Genomic DNA, 16,818 nt, shown 5'->3' on the forward strand with positions numbered 1-16,818 from the left:
AAATTATTCAATTTCAGGCAATTTGGAATTAGTTTTCTCCTCTAGCCGACTTAGACTTCCAAACTCTATATATATCACTATTTGCCACATAAACAGTGAAGTTGGCAGGTAAATACAGTTAATCATTAAGCTGTGTAAACTTGTACAAGGGTAACCTTTCACACTGAGTTAGATCAATGAAATGAAAGAAACGAGTAGCTGACTTAGTAGGTAATAATAAATTGTTATAGTATTTAATTTTGCTATGTTATAGGCTTACTTTTAGTGATACGAGATCTACCTGTTTTTAGAAGTTCATTTTAATTTGTCATGATTTTGAAAGAAATTGACAACTAAAAAACCAAACTCTTGATTAATAAGTTCATCATTCATAAATTAGTGAATTATGTATTTCTCAAATTGTATTTTAGTTTTTTTTGGTAATGTGACTCATTCCCATAAACATCTCTGTGAAGCTTTCTTCTTTGAGAATTATCAATGCCTTTCAATGGTGCAGTTTCATGGTACTCTGTGTAACTAACTGATGAATGTATGTTCCTTATTATTTTTGTCATGGTAATTGTTGGTATGTCTTTCAGCTTCATATTATCTATCTTAACCTATTTGTATATCATACTAAAATTCCATATAAGTATCATTAAAAAGGATTTTTCTCCCTTTCTCCAATATAATCTATGTCTTTATGTTCTGGCTTCTTTTCCATTTGCCCATTGAATGATCAACAGTTATGTGTTCTAAGGTCAGACCAGAATTAAATCTTAAATACTTCCTTTGTCAGAAACTGCCCATCATAGTTTTTTCTGAAGTTTGTGAGCTTGATAATAATTTTGATATATAATTTTAGCAAAACTGAACAGTTAATAGTATTTTTAAAAATAAATGTTCCACTGCTCTTCTCGTTTAGTGTTAAAATGAAAAATACTATATAAACCAGTTAAATTATTTAAATGCTCTAAGTTGTGATTATTGTTCTTGAATATTCATATTATGAACCTTTTGAGAAAGTAGTAAATCCTATAAAAATGCCTTATCTTGACAAATAATAGGGTGAAATTGTTGAGTACGGGCTCTGGAATCAGACTGTGGTCTGCATCCTAAAACTAGCTCTACCTGTCTAACCTTGGACAAGTTAATAGCCCCATACCATAGTTTCCTTATCTGTAAAGTTGGGGTAGTTATAGTACATATTTCATAAGGTTATAAAAATCAAAATCAGTTATTTACATAAAATACTTGTAACACTGCCTGGCAAATAGAAAGTACTCAAAATATTAGTTATATCTCAGGAAACAACCTTCTAATCTGTGTGTTTATGTAATCAACCTCAAATTTTTTTCATAAAGCTAGTATGGGAAAAGTTTTGATACAACAAATTTTAGTTTAAATTGTAAGTTGTCATGCAAAACTGTACAAAATGAACAATTTTCAATTCTTAGAAGTGCTTCTTCCTGATATATAATGGAGGACCTTTCTTCCGATGATTTAGGATTAAAGTCTTTTAGGTATAATAGTTAAAACAGGTAGTATGCCATAGTGGTTAAAAATATGATACTAGAGCCAGACTGTCTGAATTGGAATCCTGTCTGTTATTTTTCTGTCATCCTTGGTCAAATTAGTTGGCTTTTCTGAACATCTGTTTTCTTGTTTGTCAAGTGGTGAGGTAAGATTTACCTTACAGGAGTGTATAAAAGCTAATATTTTTTAAACATTTAGAATAAAGCATATAATGAAACTGTATAGTGTTATATATTCACTATTTTTTATATTAGAGACAATCAGTGCTTTTATGTCCATACAGTAATATTCATTGGTGAATATGACCTAGTCTCATATTAAGTAGATATAAATTAGCAAGTTTTCTGAGTTTTGGTTTCTTGGACCTGTTAAGTGTAAGGAATTATGTCTTTTGATTAGCCTTTGTATACCTTTTATACATGTCTAATACAGATCTGTACAAGTACTTCTGTTTGTAACAGTTAAAGAATGGAAGTTAATAATAATACAGAAATACTTCCACCATTGGAGAAGAAAAACAAAAAAAAAAATCCTATTTTTTAGTTTCATCTTACCGTTACCACTACTACATTTTGTGGAAATATGAAGATGTGTGTTGAACCAGAGAAAAGATTGGAATTTTCTCCCCCTTTTTTTTTAAAGAGAAAAGTTGGTGTGATCATTGATCATGAAGGGCATGTTTCGAAACTTCTCTTAACTGTCTACTTTTCTGACTTTAAACTATTGACCCTGATTTTTCAACTACATTCTAGTTTGGGGGACATTGGGGTGGGTCAGCTTCTCTTTACTGTGGTATATAAGCTGTTTATTAGCAAGATCTATATCTGTTTTTAATTAAATTCCTTACCAAACTTTCATACAGTCTCTTACATGGTAGAGAAACAATATACATTTATTGAATGAATAAAAGTATGATGAAACCATAACATGGGAATTTTCCAAGCATATGATTTGCATATAGTAGATGTTCATCCCTTTTTGGTACAGGAGAGGGAATTTGAAAAATAACACATTCCACTGCATGAAAGGAACTGGACACTAATACCAAAGAGAGGCTGTGAGTGGGAATTTCCTTGCTTTTTGTCTTCTGTATTAGAATATTAAGCTTTCTTGGATACTTTACTATAAATTCTCACATGTAAGAGTAACAGATAGATTAGAGGCAATGGTCATATAGTCTTGGTTTCTATGCTATATTGGTATATGGTTTATTCTGAATAGAAATATCTGAATAATTTTGTTCTTGACATGTTATTCAGTATCATTCAAGTTTATAATTTGTTTAATTATAAGCTATGGGGGAGTGTCAACTTGGGAAATGTAATGAAAGTAGTAATCTTGTAAACAATTTTGTGTCTACGTTTTGATGCCCACTGTTTCAGTACAAATTGTTAAACACAACCTAATCTTTATTTGAATTTGTGCCCATTTAAATAGAACCCTGATCAAATATAATCAGTAATGCTACAAAAATTTTAAAGTTTTATGCCAAAAAAAAAACAAACTAAGCAAAATTAGGTCATAATCAAAGGTTTCCGGTTTCTCAGAACTAATATACAAATTTCTTACTGCATAGAATTTTAGGACATTTAGAAGCCTTGTTTAAATTCCAAGCAAAGCAAAGTCCTTTTTCCTCCCCCAGATTATGCAATCTTATGAGCATATGATTTCCAAATAAAACACAAGGCATTTTTGTTCTTTTGAATCTAGTGGCCATTTTAATTTTTTCCTTTTTAACTGTGATAATTTGTTTTTGAATTTATGTGTTTGGTAGAAACATTCTAAAACTAATTGAGAACACTTTTATAAATAGAAATCTTTGTATTAATTAAAGTAAAGAATAATGCAAGAGTGATATATTATCTTTCTATTGTCTCTTTGTTCAGAACAGTACTGTCTGAATGGAACATGGTGTGTTTAAGAAAATGAAAAAGAAATAACTGAAATTAAATTTAGGAGTATATATTATTTACTCTACTATATCAAAAATTACCATTTCAACATATGACCAATACAAAAAATTGATATTTTTCTTTTTGTTTAGTCTTCCAAATATGGTGTATATTTTATGATTGTAGCATATCTCCATTAGGACAGGTATACATAAGGTACTCAACAATCATACTATTTTATTGAACAATGCAGATCTGGAAGATCAGTCACCTTTGAAGGAATATTTTATTTATCTTTTTTTCTTGTTCACTATAAATGTGAGTTAGAGTTTTTTTATGATGAAAGTACTTATTGTGGTATTTCAGATATTTCAAAAACATGAAAAAATAAACATTCTGACTTCTCATGTTAAATTTTTGGGGTAGATCAGACTAGATCCCTTCGATGATGAGCTATGCAAATGAGTTTGTATTATATACAAGTGTAACTTGAAGATACTGTGATTTGGTTCCAGACTAATGCAATAATATTGCTAATATTGTAATAAAGTGAGTCAATAAATTTTTTTGTTCCCAGTGCATATAAGTTATGTTTACACTATATCATAGTCTATTAAGTATACAATAGCATTATGTCTAAAAATGACTATATTGCTGAAAATATCAACCAAAATCTGAGCCCTCAGTAAGTCATAATCCTTTTACTGGTGGAGAATCTTACCTTAATATTTACTGCTGACTGGTAAGGGTAGTGGTTGATGAACACTGGGGTAACTGGCAGTTTCTTAAAAGTAAGGCACCATGAAGTTTGCTGATTTTTGGACACTTTATTTCACAAAAAAAATCTCTGTAACTTATGATGCTATTTGATACCATTTTAACCATATTGATAGTAGAATTTCTTTTAAAATTGGAGTTCCTCTTCTTGAACCCTGCTGATGCTTTATTCACTAAGTTTATATAATATTCTGTATCCTTAGTTGTCATTTAAAAAATGTTCACAGCACTTTCATTCACAAGATTGCTTGCTCTGCTCACCCATAAGAAGCAACTCCTTGCTCATTTAAGTTTTATCATGAGATTACAGCAAATCAGTCACATTTTCAGGCTTCACTTTTAATTCTAGTTTTCTTGGTATTTCCAACACATCTGCGGTTACTTCTGCCACTGAGGTCTTAAAGCTTTCAAAGTTATCCATGAGAGTTAGAATCAACTCTTCCAAACTCCTTTTAATGTTTGTATTTTGCTCTCTTCCTTTGAATCACTAATGTCTTACTGGCTTCTAGAATGGTGAATTCTTCCCAGAAGGTTTTTAATTAACTTTGTTCACAACCATCAGAGGGATCACTATTTATGGCAACTATAGCCTTATGAAATGCATTTCTTAGATAATAAGACTTAAAAAGTCTAAATGAAAAAAAAAAAAGTCTAAATGACTTAGTTTGATGTAGTACCAGTTGGATATGTTCTCTTTTGTTATCCTTGCTGTTTGGAATGAATCCCTAAAGTCATCTCCTGAGTACCACAAAACAGATAATTGAGTCAAGAAATTGTGGTGTATATATAGGTACAATGTAAAATTACTCAGTGATGAAAAAAAGGTAAACTTGTCCCATTTGTGGAATCTTGAATGGAGCTGGAAGAGAAAATGCTAAGTGAAATAAGCCAGAAGGAGACAGAGAAACACTAGATAGTGTCACTAATATGGGGAATATAAAGTAACTATACTAGGGCCTCCCCGGTGGCGCAGCGGTTGAGCGCTGGGTTGCGAAGCTGCCCGCGGCCTCTGCCGTGCCGGTTAGATCCCCGGCTGCTCCCCGGCCACCGGAGGAGGGTCCCACATGGCGCGCAGACCTCTCCTGCCGCCCGCTGCTCCCCTCAGCAGTGTGCTTCAGTCCTTCTGCCTGATCTGCTCCCTGCTCTGGCTCTGGTGAATTCTCTCACCCTCCCGCGCTTCTGACTGTACCCAGTGCATGTATAAACAAAACAAACAAACAAATAAATAAATAAATAAAAATGCCTCTATAGAAACAAAAAAAAACCAAACAAAAAAAATAAAGTAACTATACTAAGGGTCAGATAAAGACTTAAAAACTAACCCTTCAGAGCTGACTACAGAACTGTAGCATCAAAGAGGGGAGAGAGAAGTAAGAATAAAGAGGGAAGGAAGCACAATGGGCTGTGGTGGTGGACTATGGGTGATTTGCTGGTGGTTGCACTATGGTGGTAATAACTGATGGGGGTATCCAAATAGTACTTTAATTAAAAATTAAAAAGGATAACTGCTGTGTATCAAATCCCATCATATGTTTGATTTTTTGAGTTTATAAGTGATGCTTAAAAAAAGATGTAATTGATCTTATCAGTAAGATTGTAATATACTCATTGATAATTTTGAAAATTAGTCTAATGGAAAAGAATCAAGCATTTATTCTTGTCTCTCATATAAGAAGAAAAACACACTTCATAGAGGTATTCCAACTATCAAATAAATAAGAAATGGTAGACTATTATGCAAAAGAATGAAGCTTGACTACTACCTCACACCATACACAAAAATCAACTCAAAATGGATTAAAGAACTAGACATAAGACCTGAAACCATAAAATACATAGAAGGACATATAGGCAAAACACTACGGGATTTGCACATCAAAGACATCTTTACAGACACATCACCCAAAGCAGTGATAGTGAAGACAAAGATAAACAGCTGGGACTACATCAAATTAAAGAGCTTCTGCACAGCAAAAGAGACAATAACAAAAACAAAGAGAAACCCCACCAACTGGGAGAACATTTTTGCACCCAACACTAATGATAAAGGACTGATCACAAAAATCTGCAAAGAGCTGATGAGACTCAGCAACAACAAAGAAAATAATCCAGTCAAAAAATGGGCAGAAGAGCTAAAAAGAAACTTCTCTGAAGAGGAAATGCAAATGGCCAACAGACATATGAAAAAATGTTCAACATCACTTGTAATCAGGGAAATGCAAATCAAAACTACCATGAGATACCATCTCACACCAGTGAGAATGGCACATATTAAAAAAACTAGCAACAACAAATGTTGGCGAGGGTGTGGAGAAAAAGGAACTCTTCTGCACTGTTGGTGGGAGTGCAAACTGGTCCAACCACTGTGGAAAGCTGTGTGGAGATTTCTGGACCTACTAAACATAGAGCTTCCATATGATCCAGCAATTCCACTCCTAGGTATTTACCCAAAGGACACAGAAACATCAATTCCAAAGAGCACCTGCACCCCTATGTTTATAGCAGCACTGTTTACAATAGCTAAGCTTTGGAAACAACCCAAATGCCCAAAAATAGATGACTGGATCAAGAAGATGTGGTACATATATACCATGGAATATTACTCAGCATTCAAAAAAGATAAACACATGCAATTTGCAGCAACATGGATGGCGCTGGAAGGGATCATGCTCAGCGAGATAAGCCAAAAAAGAAAAAGAAAAATACCGGATGGTCTCACTCATAGCAGGAATCTAGAAAACTTAAATAAGGGACCAGGAAAATGAATATAAGAAAGTGAAAATCAAAATCAACAAAAAACTATGAACCAGAGACACTTTTTGGGGGGTGGGGGGTGGGGGGCGGGAGGGGAAGGATTGGGGTCAGAATGGGGCGTTTGCAATTGTATGGGGGAATATAAAAATAAAATTTATTATTTAAAAAAATATAAATAAAACATAACCTTCTTTATGCTGAAAAAAAAAAATGGTAGACTATTACCTTTTGGTAACCCTTATTGACATAATGGACTTAGGTATAGATCATTAGTGTGCACTACTTACACAAAAAGAGAAACAAACATTTTCCTCCTGATAGAAGGACACAGATGATTTCTCACAGACCATGACCAAAACATTTGAACTTAACCAACTCTTTGTATATTAGATCCAACTCTCTATTTACCAAAACGCAGAACATGTTGCATATCACTAGAGGGATATAACCAAAAAATCTAGCTTCTGGAAAAATCTACACAAAAATAATCTAATTTCTTCAGGAAATACATTGCAAAGGTAAATGATGAAAAATATCCCCACAGACAGCAGTGTACCTCCCTCTTCCTCCCATAACCTCTGTACAGCTCTCCAGTATTACATTGTTTTGAAATAGTCTTTTCCATCTTATTAGGCTTTTTGTTCCTGAATACCAGGGAATTGCCATTTAACCTATGTTTTCCTGTTGCACAATACCATCTGTGACATTTGGTGCAGAATCAATAAATATTTCTTGTGCAAATTTTATTTGATAACTTCAGTGGTTGCAGTCACAGTCATCTTTAGTTTTTTTTTTTTTTTTCATTACAACCTGCCATGGAATCTCTCTCTCTCTCTTTTTTAATCCAATGTACCGGTTATTTCTTTCTATATTAACAAATTCTGTATATTGTCATTTTTAGGATTCCATAGTAGTTCTTATTAATTTAACTAATCCAGCACTGATAAGCAATATATTTCTTTATAATGATATATAATTCATTTTTTTTATTTACTAATGCATACAAGAGCTGGGGTACAGGCCAGAGGTGTGGGGGGGTGAGAGGATTCACCAGAGACAGAATGGGGAACAGAACAGGCAGATTGACTGAAATACACTGCTGAGGGGAGCAGCGGCGAGTCAGGAGAGGTCTGCTGTATCATGTGAGTTGCTCCCTGGCTGGCCAGGAGGTTGAACTCGCGCTGCAGAGGCTGCGGACATCTTCATAGGTTGCGTCTTAGCTCCTTGCGCCACCAGGAAGGCCCATATAATTCCTTGTTATAAAAAGTTATTAAATTTCTTTGGATACACCCACTTGCACCAGTGTGCTGTTTTCTCCTTAGACAAGATGTAGGTTTTTGGTCAAAGGGATGGTTCATTTAAAATTTCTGTATTGCCCTAATGCCTTCCAGAAAATGTTGAACTCTTTTCATACCCTGGTAGTTGATTGGCAGGGTTTTATTATACTCAGTGTTCCTCATCTCTCATCACTAGTCCTCAGGTAAAGTAACTTCCCTCCACCTTTTTTTTTCATTTCTCTCTTTTGGTATCTTTGTTTTTCTCTGTGTTGACAGTGGGGCTATTGAAATTGTATAAAGAATAAGACATGAAGTCAAATGCAAAGTGACATGTGATTACCCAATACTGTTAGACCTACCATATTGTCATAGGTGTTTTTGAACAATATGCAATGTTATACTTCTTAAATCCTTGATCCACTTATATAAAAGCTACATTTATAAATGTCATCCTATTTATACCTGCTTGGAGGAACTAAAATAATGTTGGAACTTTTTGTTTTTAGTCTCTTAATAATGTTTTAGTCTGTATTCATTACTTTCCCAGAAGTCTGTTGTAGAGGAAAGAATTTGCATTTTGAGGTCAGACTTACCTGTATTCTGATTTCAGCTTTTCCACTTACTTGGTTTTATGAAAATCATTTTACTTTTCTGGGCCTCAGGCCAGAAGCAAAAATTGGATATATCTGTTGCTATTTGAATCATTGCTCTAAGAATTAAACATTTTATGTGAAAATATTCAGCATAGTTGAATATACTATACTAGCAAATATTAGTAATTCAATATTTTTTTGTGTCTTTTTGTACATAGCATTATTTTTAGATATGTATTTACTATCATGTACACTGTTGCCTTCACAGAAATCTTCTCTACATATACCCTCAGAGTCTCAATTTTGCCAATCGTCAAGGTTCTGCCAGAAATATAACAGTGAAAGTCCAATTTATGTATGGAGAAGACCCAAGCAATGCTATGCAGGTAAGAAATGTTCTTTGTTTTCCCTTTGTTTTACACGTCATTTAAAAATTGACATTTGGGGGCTGTCAACTTCGTTAATAGCTCTAAATTGGAACGTAATGTGATCATGTAAAATAAATTTCTAATTGTATTTTATTTTCTGTATAGTTACTGATGAGCTCATTTAAAGTCTTATTTATTGAGTGCTTGGTATATGCTAGGTGCTACCAGAGATACAAAGATGAATGAAACTTGTAATCTAGAGGCTATAAGACAAAATACACAAAATTCTAAAATAGTGACCTTCCAAAGAGGATCAGGTAGGAATCACCTAGGATACTGTAACAAAGGAGAGTTACCTTTTCTCTGCTGGTCATCTGTGATTCGGATTCTCCTGAACCCCCTTTTGACTGATAGGCCACGTAAAGGAGGTAGAAGATGTTGGATACTATGTGAGGCTGTGTTGTAGTGTAAAAACACTCCCCAGGTAATTCTAAATGTGGGATTCTTCTCATTTTTGCTAAATAATAGTTCTCAAGACCTTGGTTGCATATTATACTCTCCTGGGGAGTTTTTAAAAATACCGCACTCAGAGTGAATCTCATTTCAAATAAATTATAACCTCTAGGGGTGGGAGCCTGGCAAGTATCAGTATTTTTAAATCCCTTTGAAGGATTACATTTTTGAAACCAATATTGAGTGAGAACCAAGGTTTGTGCTAGTAATTAGAAGACTGACACAGGGATTCAAATGCCTATGAGTCCAGAGGTAGGAGAGATCACTCTGGAGAAGGCATAGCTGAGCTAAAACTGGAGGTGGTAAAATATTAATGGCCGTCTATCTGGAAGATGGGGGACGGAGATCAAGTCAAGTGGGAGAATTTCCCTGTCAGTGAACAACGGAAGATAAAATCAGACTGGGGAGATTCCTGACTGCTCAAGTAGTCATTTAGGGTTTGTAGGATATTAATAGATGCAGTTTCCATGAAAGTAGATTTTTGGCTCAACTGAAGTTAGCAACATGGAATCAGATCACAACTGTCATTACGTAGATGTTCATCCTCTGAAACCCTAGTGTAATGAAAATGAGATAAGAGTAGGTACATTATTAAACTACATCAGTCATTTGACTCAAGTTCTGATTTTTTACTTACTAGAGAAGCTGTACATTTTCTTCTGTATTAAATCAGTTTTATCATTATTTGTAGATCTTGACAGTAGCAGACACAAATTATTCATGTTTGTATGTACCTCTGGCAGTTGTTTCAGATCCTCGCATATAAAAACCTGTCAAATAAATGTAGAACTATATTACTAGTTAAAATACTAGTTTGAGAACTAGTATTTAATACTCTTTACTCTTTGTTTCTGAATTGAATTGCATGTACTGTCATATTGATGAAAAGATACTGGATTGTGAAAATAAATGCTTTGTCATCCTATATATGAATTGCCATATGAATTTGAACTTGTGACAAATATTGTATATATAAAATAATCTGTTTTTATTGCTGCCTAATAAGCTTTTCCTTGTCATAGCATTTATATGGCCACATCTGCAGAGTCCCAGCTGCATGCAGCCCACATTGGCATTTAGACCACTCCCTCTTTTGGTGGTACCACAGCATATTCTCACTTTTTAAAGGACCCTTATCACTATTTTGTGAGCCTATCATTTGCTTATAAGTTCGTTTCTTCACCTTGCCCACAAGAGTGTGAGCTCCTTTGGGGCAGGGACTTTGTCTTATTCATATCGCTATCTTGATGCCTGTCTTACGCTTGGCACATTATTAATGCTCAGTCATGTTGTAATGATTAAAAATACATGTCAAATGGTGAAAAAAAGGAGGATTTTCCACTTTATATCATTCATATTTGAAAATAAATGAGTTATTTTGTGAAAAATCATAACTTGGGGGGGAGATATTATATTCCTTCCACTATATATTATTAGTCATATCAAAATATAATGTTTTAATGTTCTGTGAGTGGCTGGTTTGAAATAATGTATAAATAGTCATACTGTTTGCTTAATTTTTTAAACTAAGTACTACTTGAATGGGTCCTGAGATGATTTTGTGATCACATGATCGTATGATTTATCAATAACAATAAAATCATAAACCTCATAATTTTGATATTAGAACAAAATTTTGTTTAAAAAATGTATTCTAGCACCATGATGAAATTTAACTAATGTAGGAGAGTCATAATTATTGTACTTTTACATATCCTTAAAAGGTCTCAATTGAAATGTCACAAGCAGAAACACAGATACCTCTTAATCTTCTTTTTATCTAGATATGGTACCAGTTAATCCCTTTGTATATGGAATATTCTTTGTGTCCATGGAAGTTTGATGACATGTCCACCTAATTACTAATGCAGATGTAGAGAAGGCTGTCCAAGAATTAAGAGTTTAATTTAACCTATGGCTAGATAGTGACTTTCACATAGCTATCATAGCTATGAGGTTGGTAGTATTAAGTCATTTATGTAGTTAACTGCCCTAGTTAGTCACTGTACTGTTGTTAGAATTGGAAAGACAGATATATGTCTGAATTATTTTACCTCTAAACCTCTAAAAGTAATGTTGTAATTTTTTTTAAAAAAATGTGATTGATTTTATTTTAGTTCATGTAAGAATATGTGAATGCAGCTCTTCCATTGTAGAGTAACTTTCAGGGAGAACTGGAAGCAAAGGATACATAGCTTAACCTAAAATAGGATTTTAAAATCTCATTTATAAATAATTGATGTCTGTCTTTCAGAATTATTGCTGTTTTAGTGGAGAAGCCACTAATTCGAATAGTAGAGGCCACCATCTAGGACCGTATTTCTTACATAAATTCTAAATGATATGCTACATCCTGATTTTAAGATGAATTCATCACCTTAAAAGAAAGGAAAGAAATGTACTTTATTAGATATAAATATAATGGATAGAAACTTTTTGAATGTTCAAATGTCAGATGGGTTTATAGTTGAAAAGAAATTTACAGTTAAGCATTGAACTTACTATGAATGTCAGCAGGCACATTGCTCTTCATTGGGCTGATTTTGCCCATTGTTCTCAAGTAGTTATTAAATTAGGCAATTCTTACATAAATATGAAACATCCAGCATTTAATACAACAAAGTTTCAATATGCTGTTATTTGTTACAGGTAATCTTTGGTAAATCTAGCTGTTCAGAATTTTCAAAGGAAGCCTATACAGCCGTAGTATATCATAACAGGTACTGAATTCAAATATTTCTTTCAAAGTTACTCACTTCTCAGTGGCATTGTTAGCACTCAAGATAGTGTGTTTATCAAATGCTTTGCTGCACTGAATGTGCAAATTCAAGACAGCTGACATTGAAGTTATAATTTTCAACCACATTCTCCATAGATTTCCCACATATTAAGACTTATACAAAACATCTTTTCTATCAAATTCTCCGATCCTTTCATTAGTGTTATATTGTTACTGACGTATCATATGGCTTTTGATTCTTTGGTCTTTCCATTTTATTTTATAATTTTACTTGACTTTACTAAATTTGAACCCATTAGTTAGTTAAATTGATGATATTCTCCACATCCAATAATTATTTTATGTAGTGACATTTCATTTTATTTCTTTGGGAAATTATTAACTTTGGATAATTTTTTCATTTATGCCTTCTAAAAATGATCATATTGAATGCTGTTAGAGAAAAAAAATCACAAATTGTATAGTTAAAGACAGTCACAAATGGATGTTATTTTATTGTGAGGTGGGGTCCACAATAATTCATTTTATTTTAGTTTGTCCCCACCTCTCTCATCATCTTTTTGTCATCAATTTTTTCCCTCTTTCTTGAATTGGTAGTAGCTCTTTCAAACCTTTCTCCCCATTCCTCTAGTTCCTACTTCTTTTTTTTTTTTTTGTGTGTGTGTGGGACCCTCGCTGGTGCCGGGGATCGAACTGGTGTTGCAGAGGCTGCGGGCAGCCACGCAACCCAGCACTCAACTGCTGTGCCACCAGGGGAGGCCCTCCTACTTCTTTTTTGTTGGCTTTATTTTTAGTGTTCATTTTTTATTAAGTTCATTGAAACTATTCAACTTGAGAACCAACAACTTTCTGTACATTTCACCTCTAATAATCTCTGTACTGATCTGCTTTCCTTACGTTTCAGAGGTAGTAATGTCCCACAGTAATGTCAGTGGGACAGTTGTTGTCAGTCTCAGCTATCCTCTTCCTGAACTTATTCCATCACTTGGCCCTTCTTTTGGATTATCAGTCTCTTGCTTCATTGGCTCTGTCTCTGAATGCAAAAAAAGAAACAAGCATCCCTGTACTTAAAAATATTAAAACCCCCCAAGTCTTTCTTTACTGCTATTGTAGTATGATTTTTCCTCGTCTTCTTTAAATCTTTATTCATTTTCACCTTTACTGTATTGCTCCCTGTCATTTTCCTTTTCTGTCTTTGAACACTTTTTAAATCCTAGTTATTATTCCAATTTGCCTTAAGTATAGGTATTCTCATAAAACACTTAATGTTTTAACCTTAACCCTCTTTTTCTATAATATTTTCTTTTTAAATAACCTTATATGTATTCCTCAGTTACATTCAATGAAAATGCTATTTTTGCCTTTTTTAGATTGTTCCCAACTATGTATTTTCAGTCATAACCGTTTCTTCTGATATCAGACATGTATTTTCAGTGACCCAATGGGTATATTCTTTTGGGTACCCTACTGCCTTTTCAATTTCCTTGTATTTATTCCTAACCTTATCTCTCTCTGACTCTTTATTTTTACTAATGGTACTGCCATTTTTCTACTTACTCTGACTCAAAATTTAAGACACCCTTGCCTTTCTTCATTTTTCTGATACCTAGTCATCTTTTATTTCTTGATGATTTTGTTTCTGCCTCATTACCAAACATATCCTGTGCTGTTCTATTCCTGGGCCGGTCTTGCATCATTGTTCCTATCCTGAAATTGTTAAAATACCATATCCCTCTATTTATTGAACTCCTACTCATTCTTTAAGGCCTGCATCATCTTTCTCTTCCTAAATGACAATTCTCTGATTCAAAGTTTGAAGTAATCTTTTCAACTTTGTTTTTGAACCACTTACCCTATATGCTCTTTACCAGGGGTTGGCAAACTTTTTTGCAGAGGGCCAAATAGTGTATATCTTAGGCTATATTGTGGGTAGTATGGTCTCTATTGTAACTATACAACTTTGGTGTCGTAGTGCAAAAGCAGCCATAAACAAAGAGTAAAATTACAAGTGAATGGACATTGCTGTCTCCCAGTAAAACTTTATTTATGGCACTGGAATTTGAACCTTAAGTATTTTGTTCTAGTGAAATAATGTTATTTTGATTTTTTTCAACCACTTAAAAATGAGAAAACCATTTTTAGTTTGTAGGTCGTAAATTCAGGTAGTAGATTGGAATTTGGCCTGTTGGCCAGTTTGCCAGCCTCTGTTTTATACCATAGTTATTGATATATGTGTGTCTTATTTATATTTCTACTAATTATATATTTGTTGAGGGTATCATTTTTTATGTCCATATTTAAAACCACTACAAAAGTAATACAATGCCTAACCTAATGGATAATTAAAAATACTTGTTGAATGAATAACTGGTAGATGTTTAATTTTCTATAAAAGTTTTCATATAACAATTTCAGAAAAGCAATGAACTAAAAACATTCAATACCAAGAAAGTAAGAAAGACGGGAGTAGTTTCTAAAAGTACGTCAGTTATTAGGTCTTTGTTTTTGTTGCTTTCAGCACTAATAGAATTAAAATGACAGTACTGTCTAACATTGCTAATAACTTCATCTTTCTCATAATTCATTGGTGATTAGTGAGATCAGTAATAAAACACAGCATCTTTTATTCACCAGTCTTGATTCTCAAATGGCTAGCATAAGCTATCATTCTTGTGGATAGCAAAAGCCTATCCACTTTACAGCGCTGTGATCAGATCTATACCTGTTAACATTTTTGAGACTTACTTGAGACAAAAAGATAGTTGACCTATATGCATCAGAAAAAAAGACCTAATTCATGGAACAACTTTCACTTTAAAGATAGTTGGAGACATGGTTTGGAAACATTTTCATTGACTATAACTCTGAGATATACTAAATGAATATGGAAGGTTTGGATACTAAGAGTCTATCCCTTTTAAGTCTACATCATAAATGGCAGCCATGCTTTCCTATAAAAATGTTCCTAGTTGCCACTCTGTGAATATTCAGATGAGCGTGCCATTGGTTTGGTCTAATATATTTGTTGTATGCTCATACTTGCTGGGAGCACTTCTAAACTGTGGGACAAATGCAGTTTATGGATACTCCCTAATTCCTCCCCCTCTTCTTTTTTTTTCTTTCTGTTTTTTTGAGCTGTTAGTCAACACACTAGTTCATGTTTTGATAACTTTACATTATTTCTTTAGCAATGGAGTAACTGATATATGACGTTCCTTAGGGAATCTAATTTCACAAAAAGAACCTTTTTCACAAAAAGAGAGTACAAATTTGTCTTAATATGAAGCTGACTCCTGTAAAAGAATAATAGTTTTCTGTGGTATGGTTTTAAAATACACTTATAAGAACTTGTATTTTTTAATATAATATGGGTCAGAATTGGTTTATAAATCTAGAAAGCCTTCCCTAGTCTTCTCTTTTATATAGTTTCCAAAGTATAAAGATTCTATAATGAAGGTGGTAACATAATGAATTTTCAAATGGAAGTATTTCTCAGCCCATTAATAAAAATGAGCTGAGAAATTTCAGAAACAGTGGTGGCTCCCTCATGTGGATGTAAGAGTTAACTATTTAGAATTTTGGAATAAAGAAAAACATTTTGGTCTAGAAGAACAACTAATCATGAACTCTGAAATTAAAAACTTACTCATATATAAAAAAGAAACATATATTTTGAATAAATTACTAACTCCTTATTGAAATGTTTTATTTTGTTGTTGTTGTTGTTGTTTTTTTGTATGAAGGTCTCCTGATTTTCATGAAGAAATCAAGGTTAAACTCCCTGCTACTTTAACTGACCATCATCACTTGCTTTTCACTTTTTATCATGTTAGTTGTCAACAAAAACAAAATACTCCTCTTGAAACTCCAGTTGGATATACAGTAAGTTTAGTTTTGTTAATTCTTTAGCTCTTTGATCTTAAAAATAATTACAATATTTAAGATGTTCTATATTATGAATATTCCTTATCTAATTCCTCAGTTGGTTAGGAAGATTCATCATAACAATCAAATGCTCATTCTTGTATTTACCTAACATGTATAGATACTTATTTGTTGGTACAATGCAGTGTAAATGTAATGAATTTTAAGTGTTTTTCACTATAGAATATTTCGAATGTAAAATGATTTAAAGAGAACCTTTACATTAAAATCCTTTTTAGCTACCTTTATCAAAGCAATTTAAACCCTTGAGTATTTTTCGAAAGTCAATATGATTGCATCACAAAGGTAAAACTAAGGTGAAGGACATCATTCTGTGCTGTCACACAATTTATCAGAAAAATCGTTCCTGTAACCTAAAAGAAAAAAAATAAACATTTGATTAATTTTTTGGTTTTTCAGTTTGTGATATGAATTTTACTAAATGTCAGAAAATAAATTTATGTT

General features: G+C 33.2%; 1 protein-coding gene across 7 annotated transcripts in view; it reads left to right on the forward strand.

The window, feature by feature from the left end:
- Positions 1 to 16,818, forward strand: part of DOCK7 (dedicator of cytokinesis 7) — a gene marked incomplete at both ends in the record, with an annotated part of 152,880 nt that overhangs the window by 63,615 nt on the left and 72,447 nt on the right. For all 7 annotated transcript variants that reach the window (XM_084242692.1, XM_084242693.1, XM_084242694.1 and 4 more), the window contains 3 exons: positions 9,077 to 9,194; positions 12,339 to 12,409; positions 16,173 to 16,311. In XM_084242692.1, coding sequence (XP_084098818.1) covers positions 9,077 to 9,194; positions 12,339 to 12,409; positions 16,173 to 16,311 — 328 coding nt within the window. The remainder of the gene's footprint in view (positions 1 to 9,076; positions 9,195 to 12,338; positions 12,410 to 16,172; positions 16,312 to 16,818) is intronic.

Source organism: Talpa europaea (assembly GCF_964194135.1).
Source record: "Talpa europaea genome assembly, chromosome: 9".
Classification (NCBI taxonomy): Eukaryota; Metazoa; Chordata; class Mammalia; order Eulipotyphla; family Talpidae; genus Talpa; species Talpa europaea.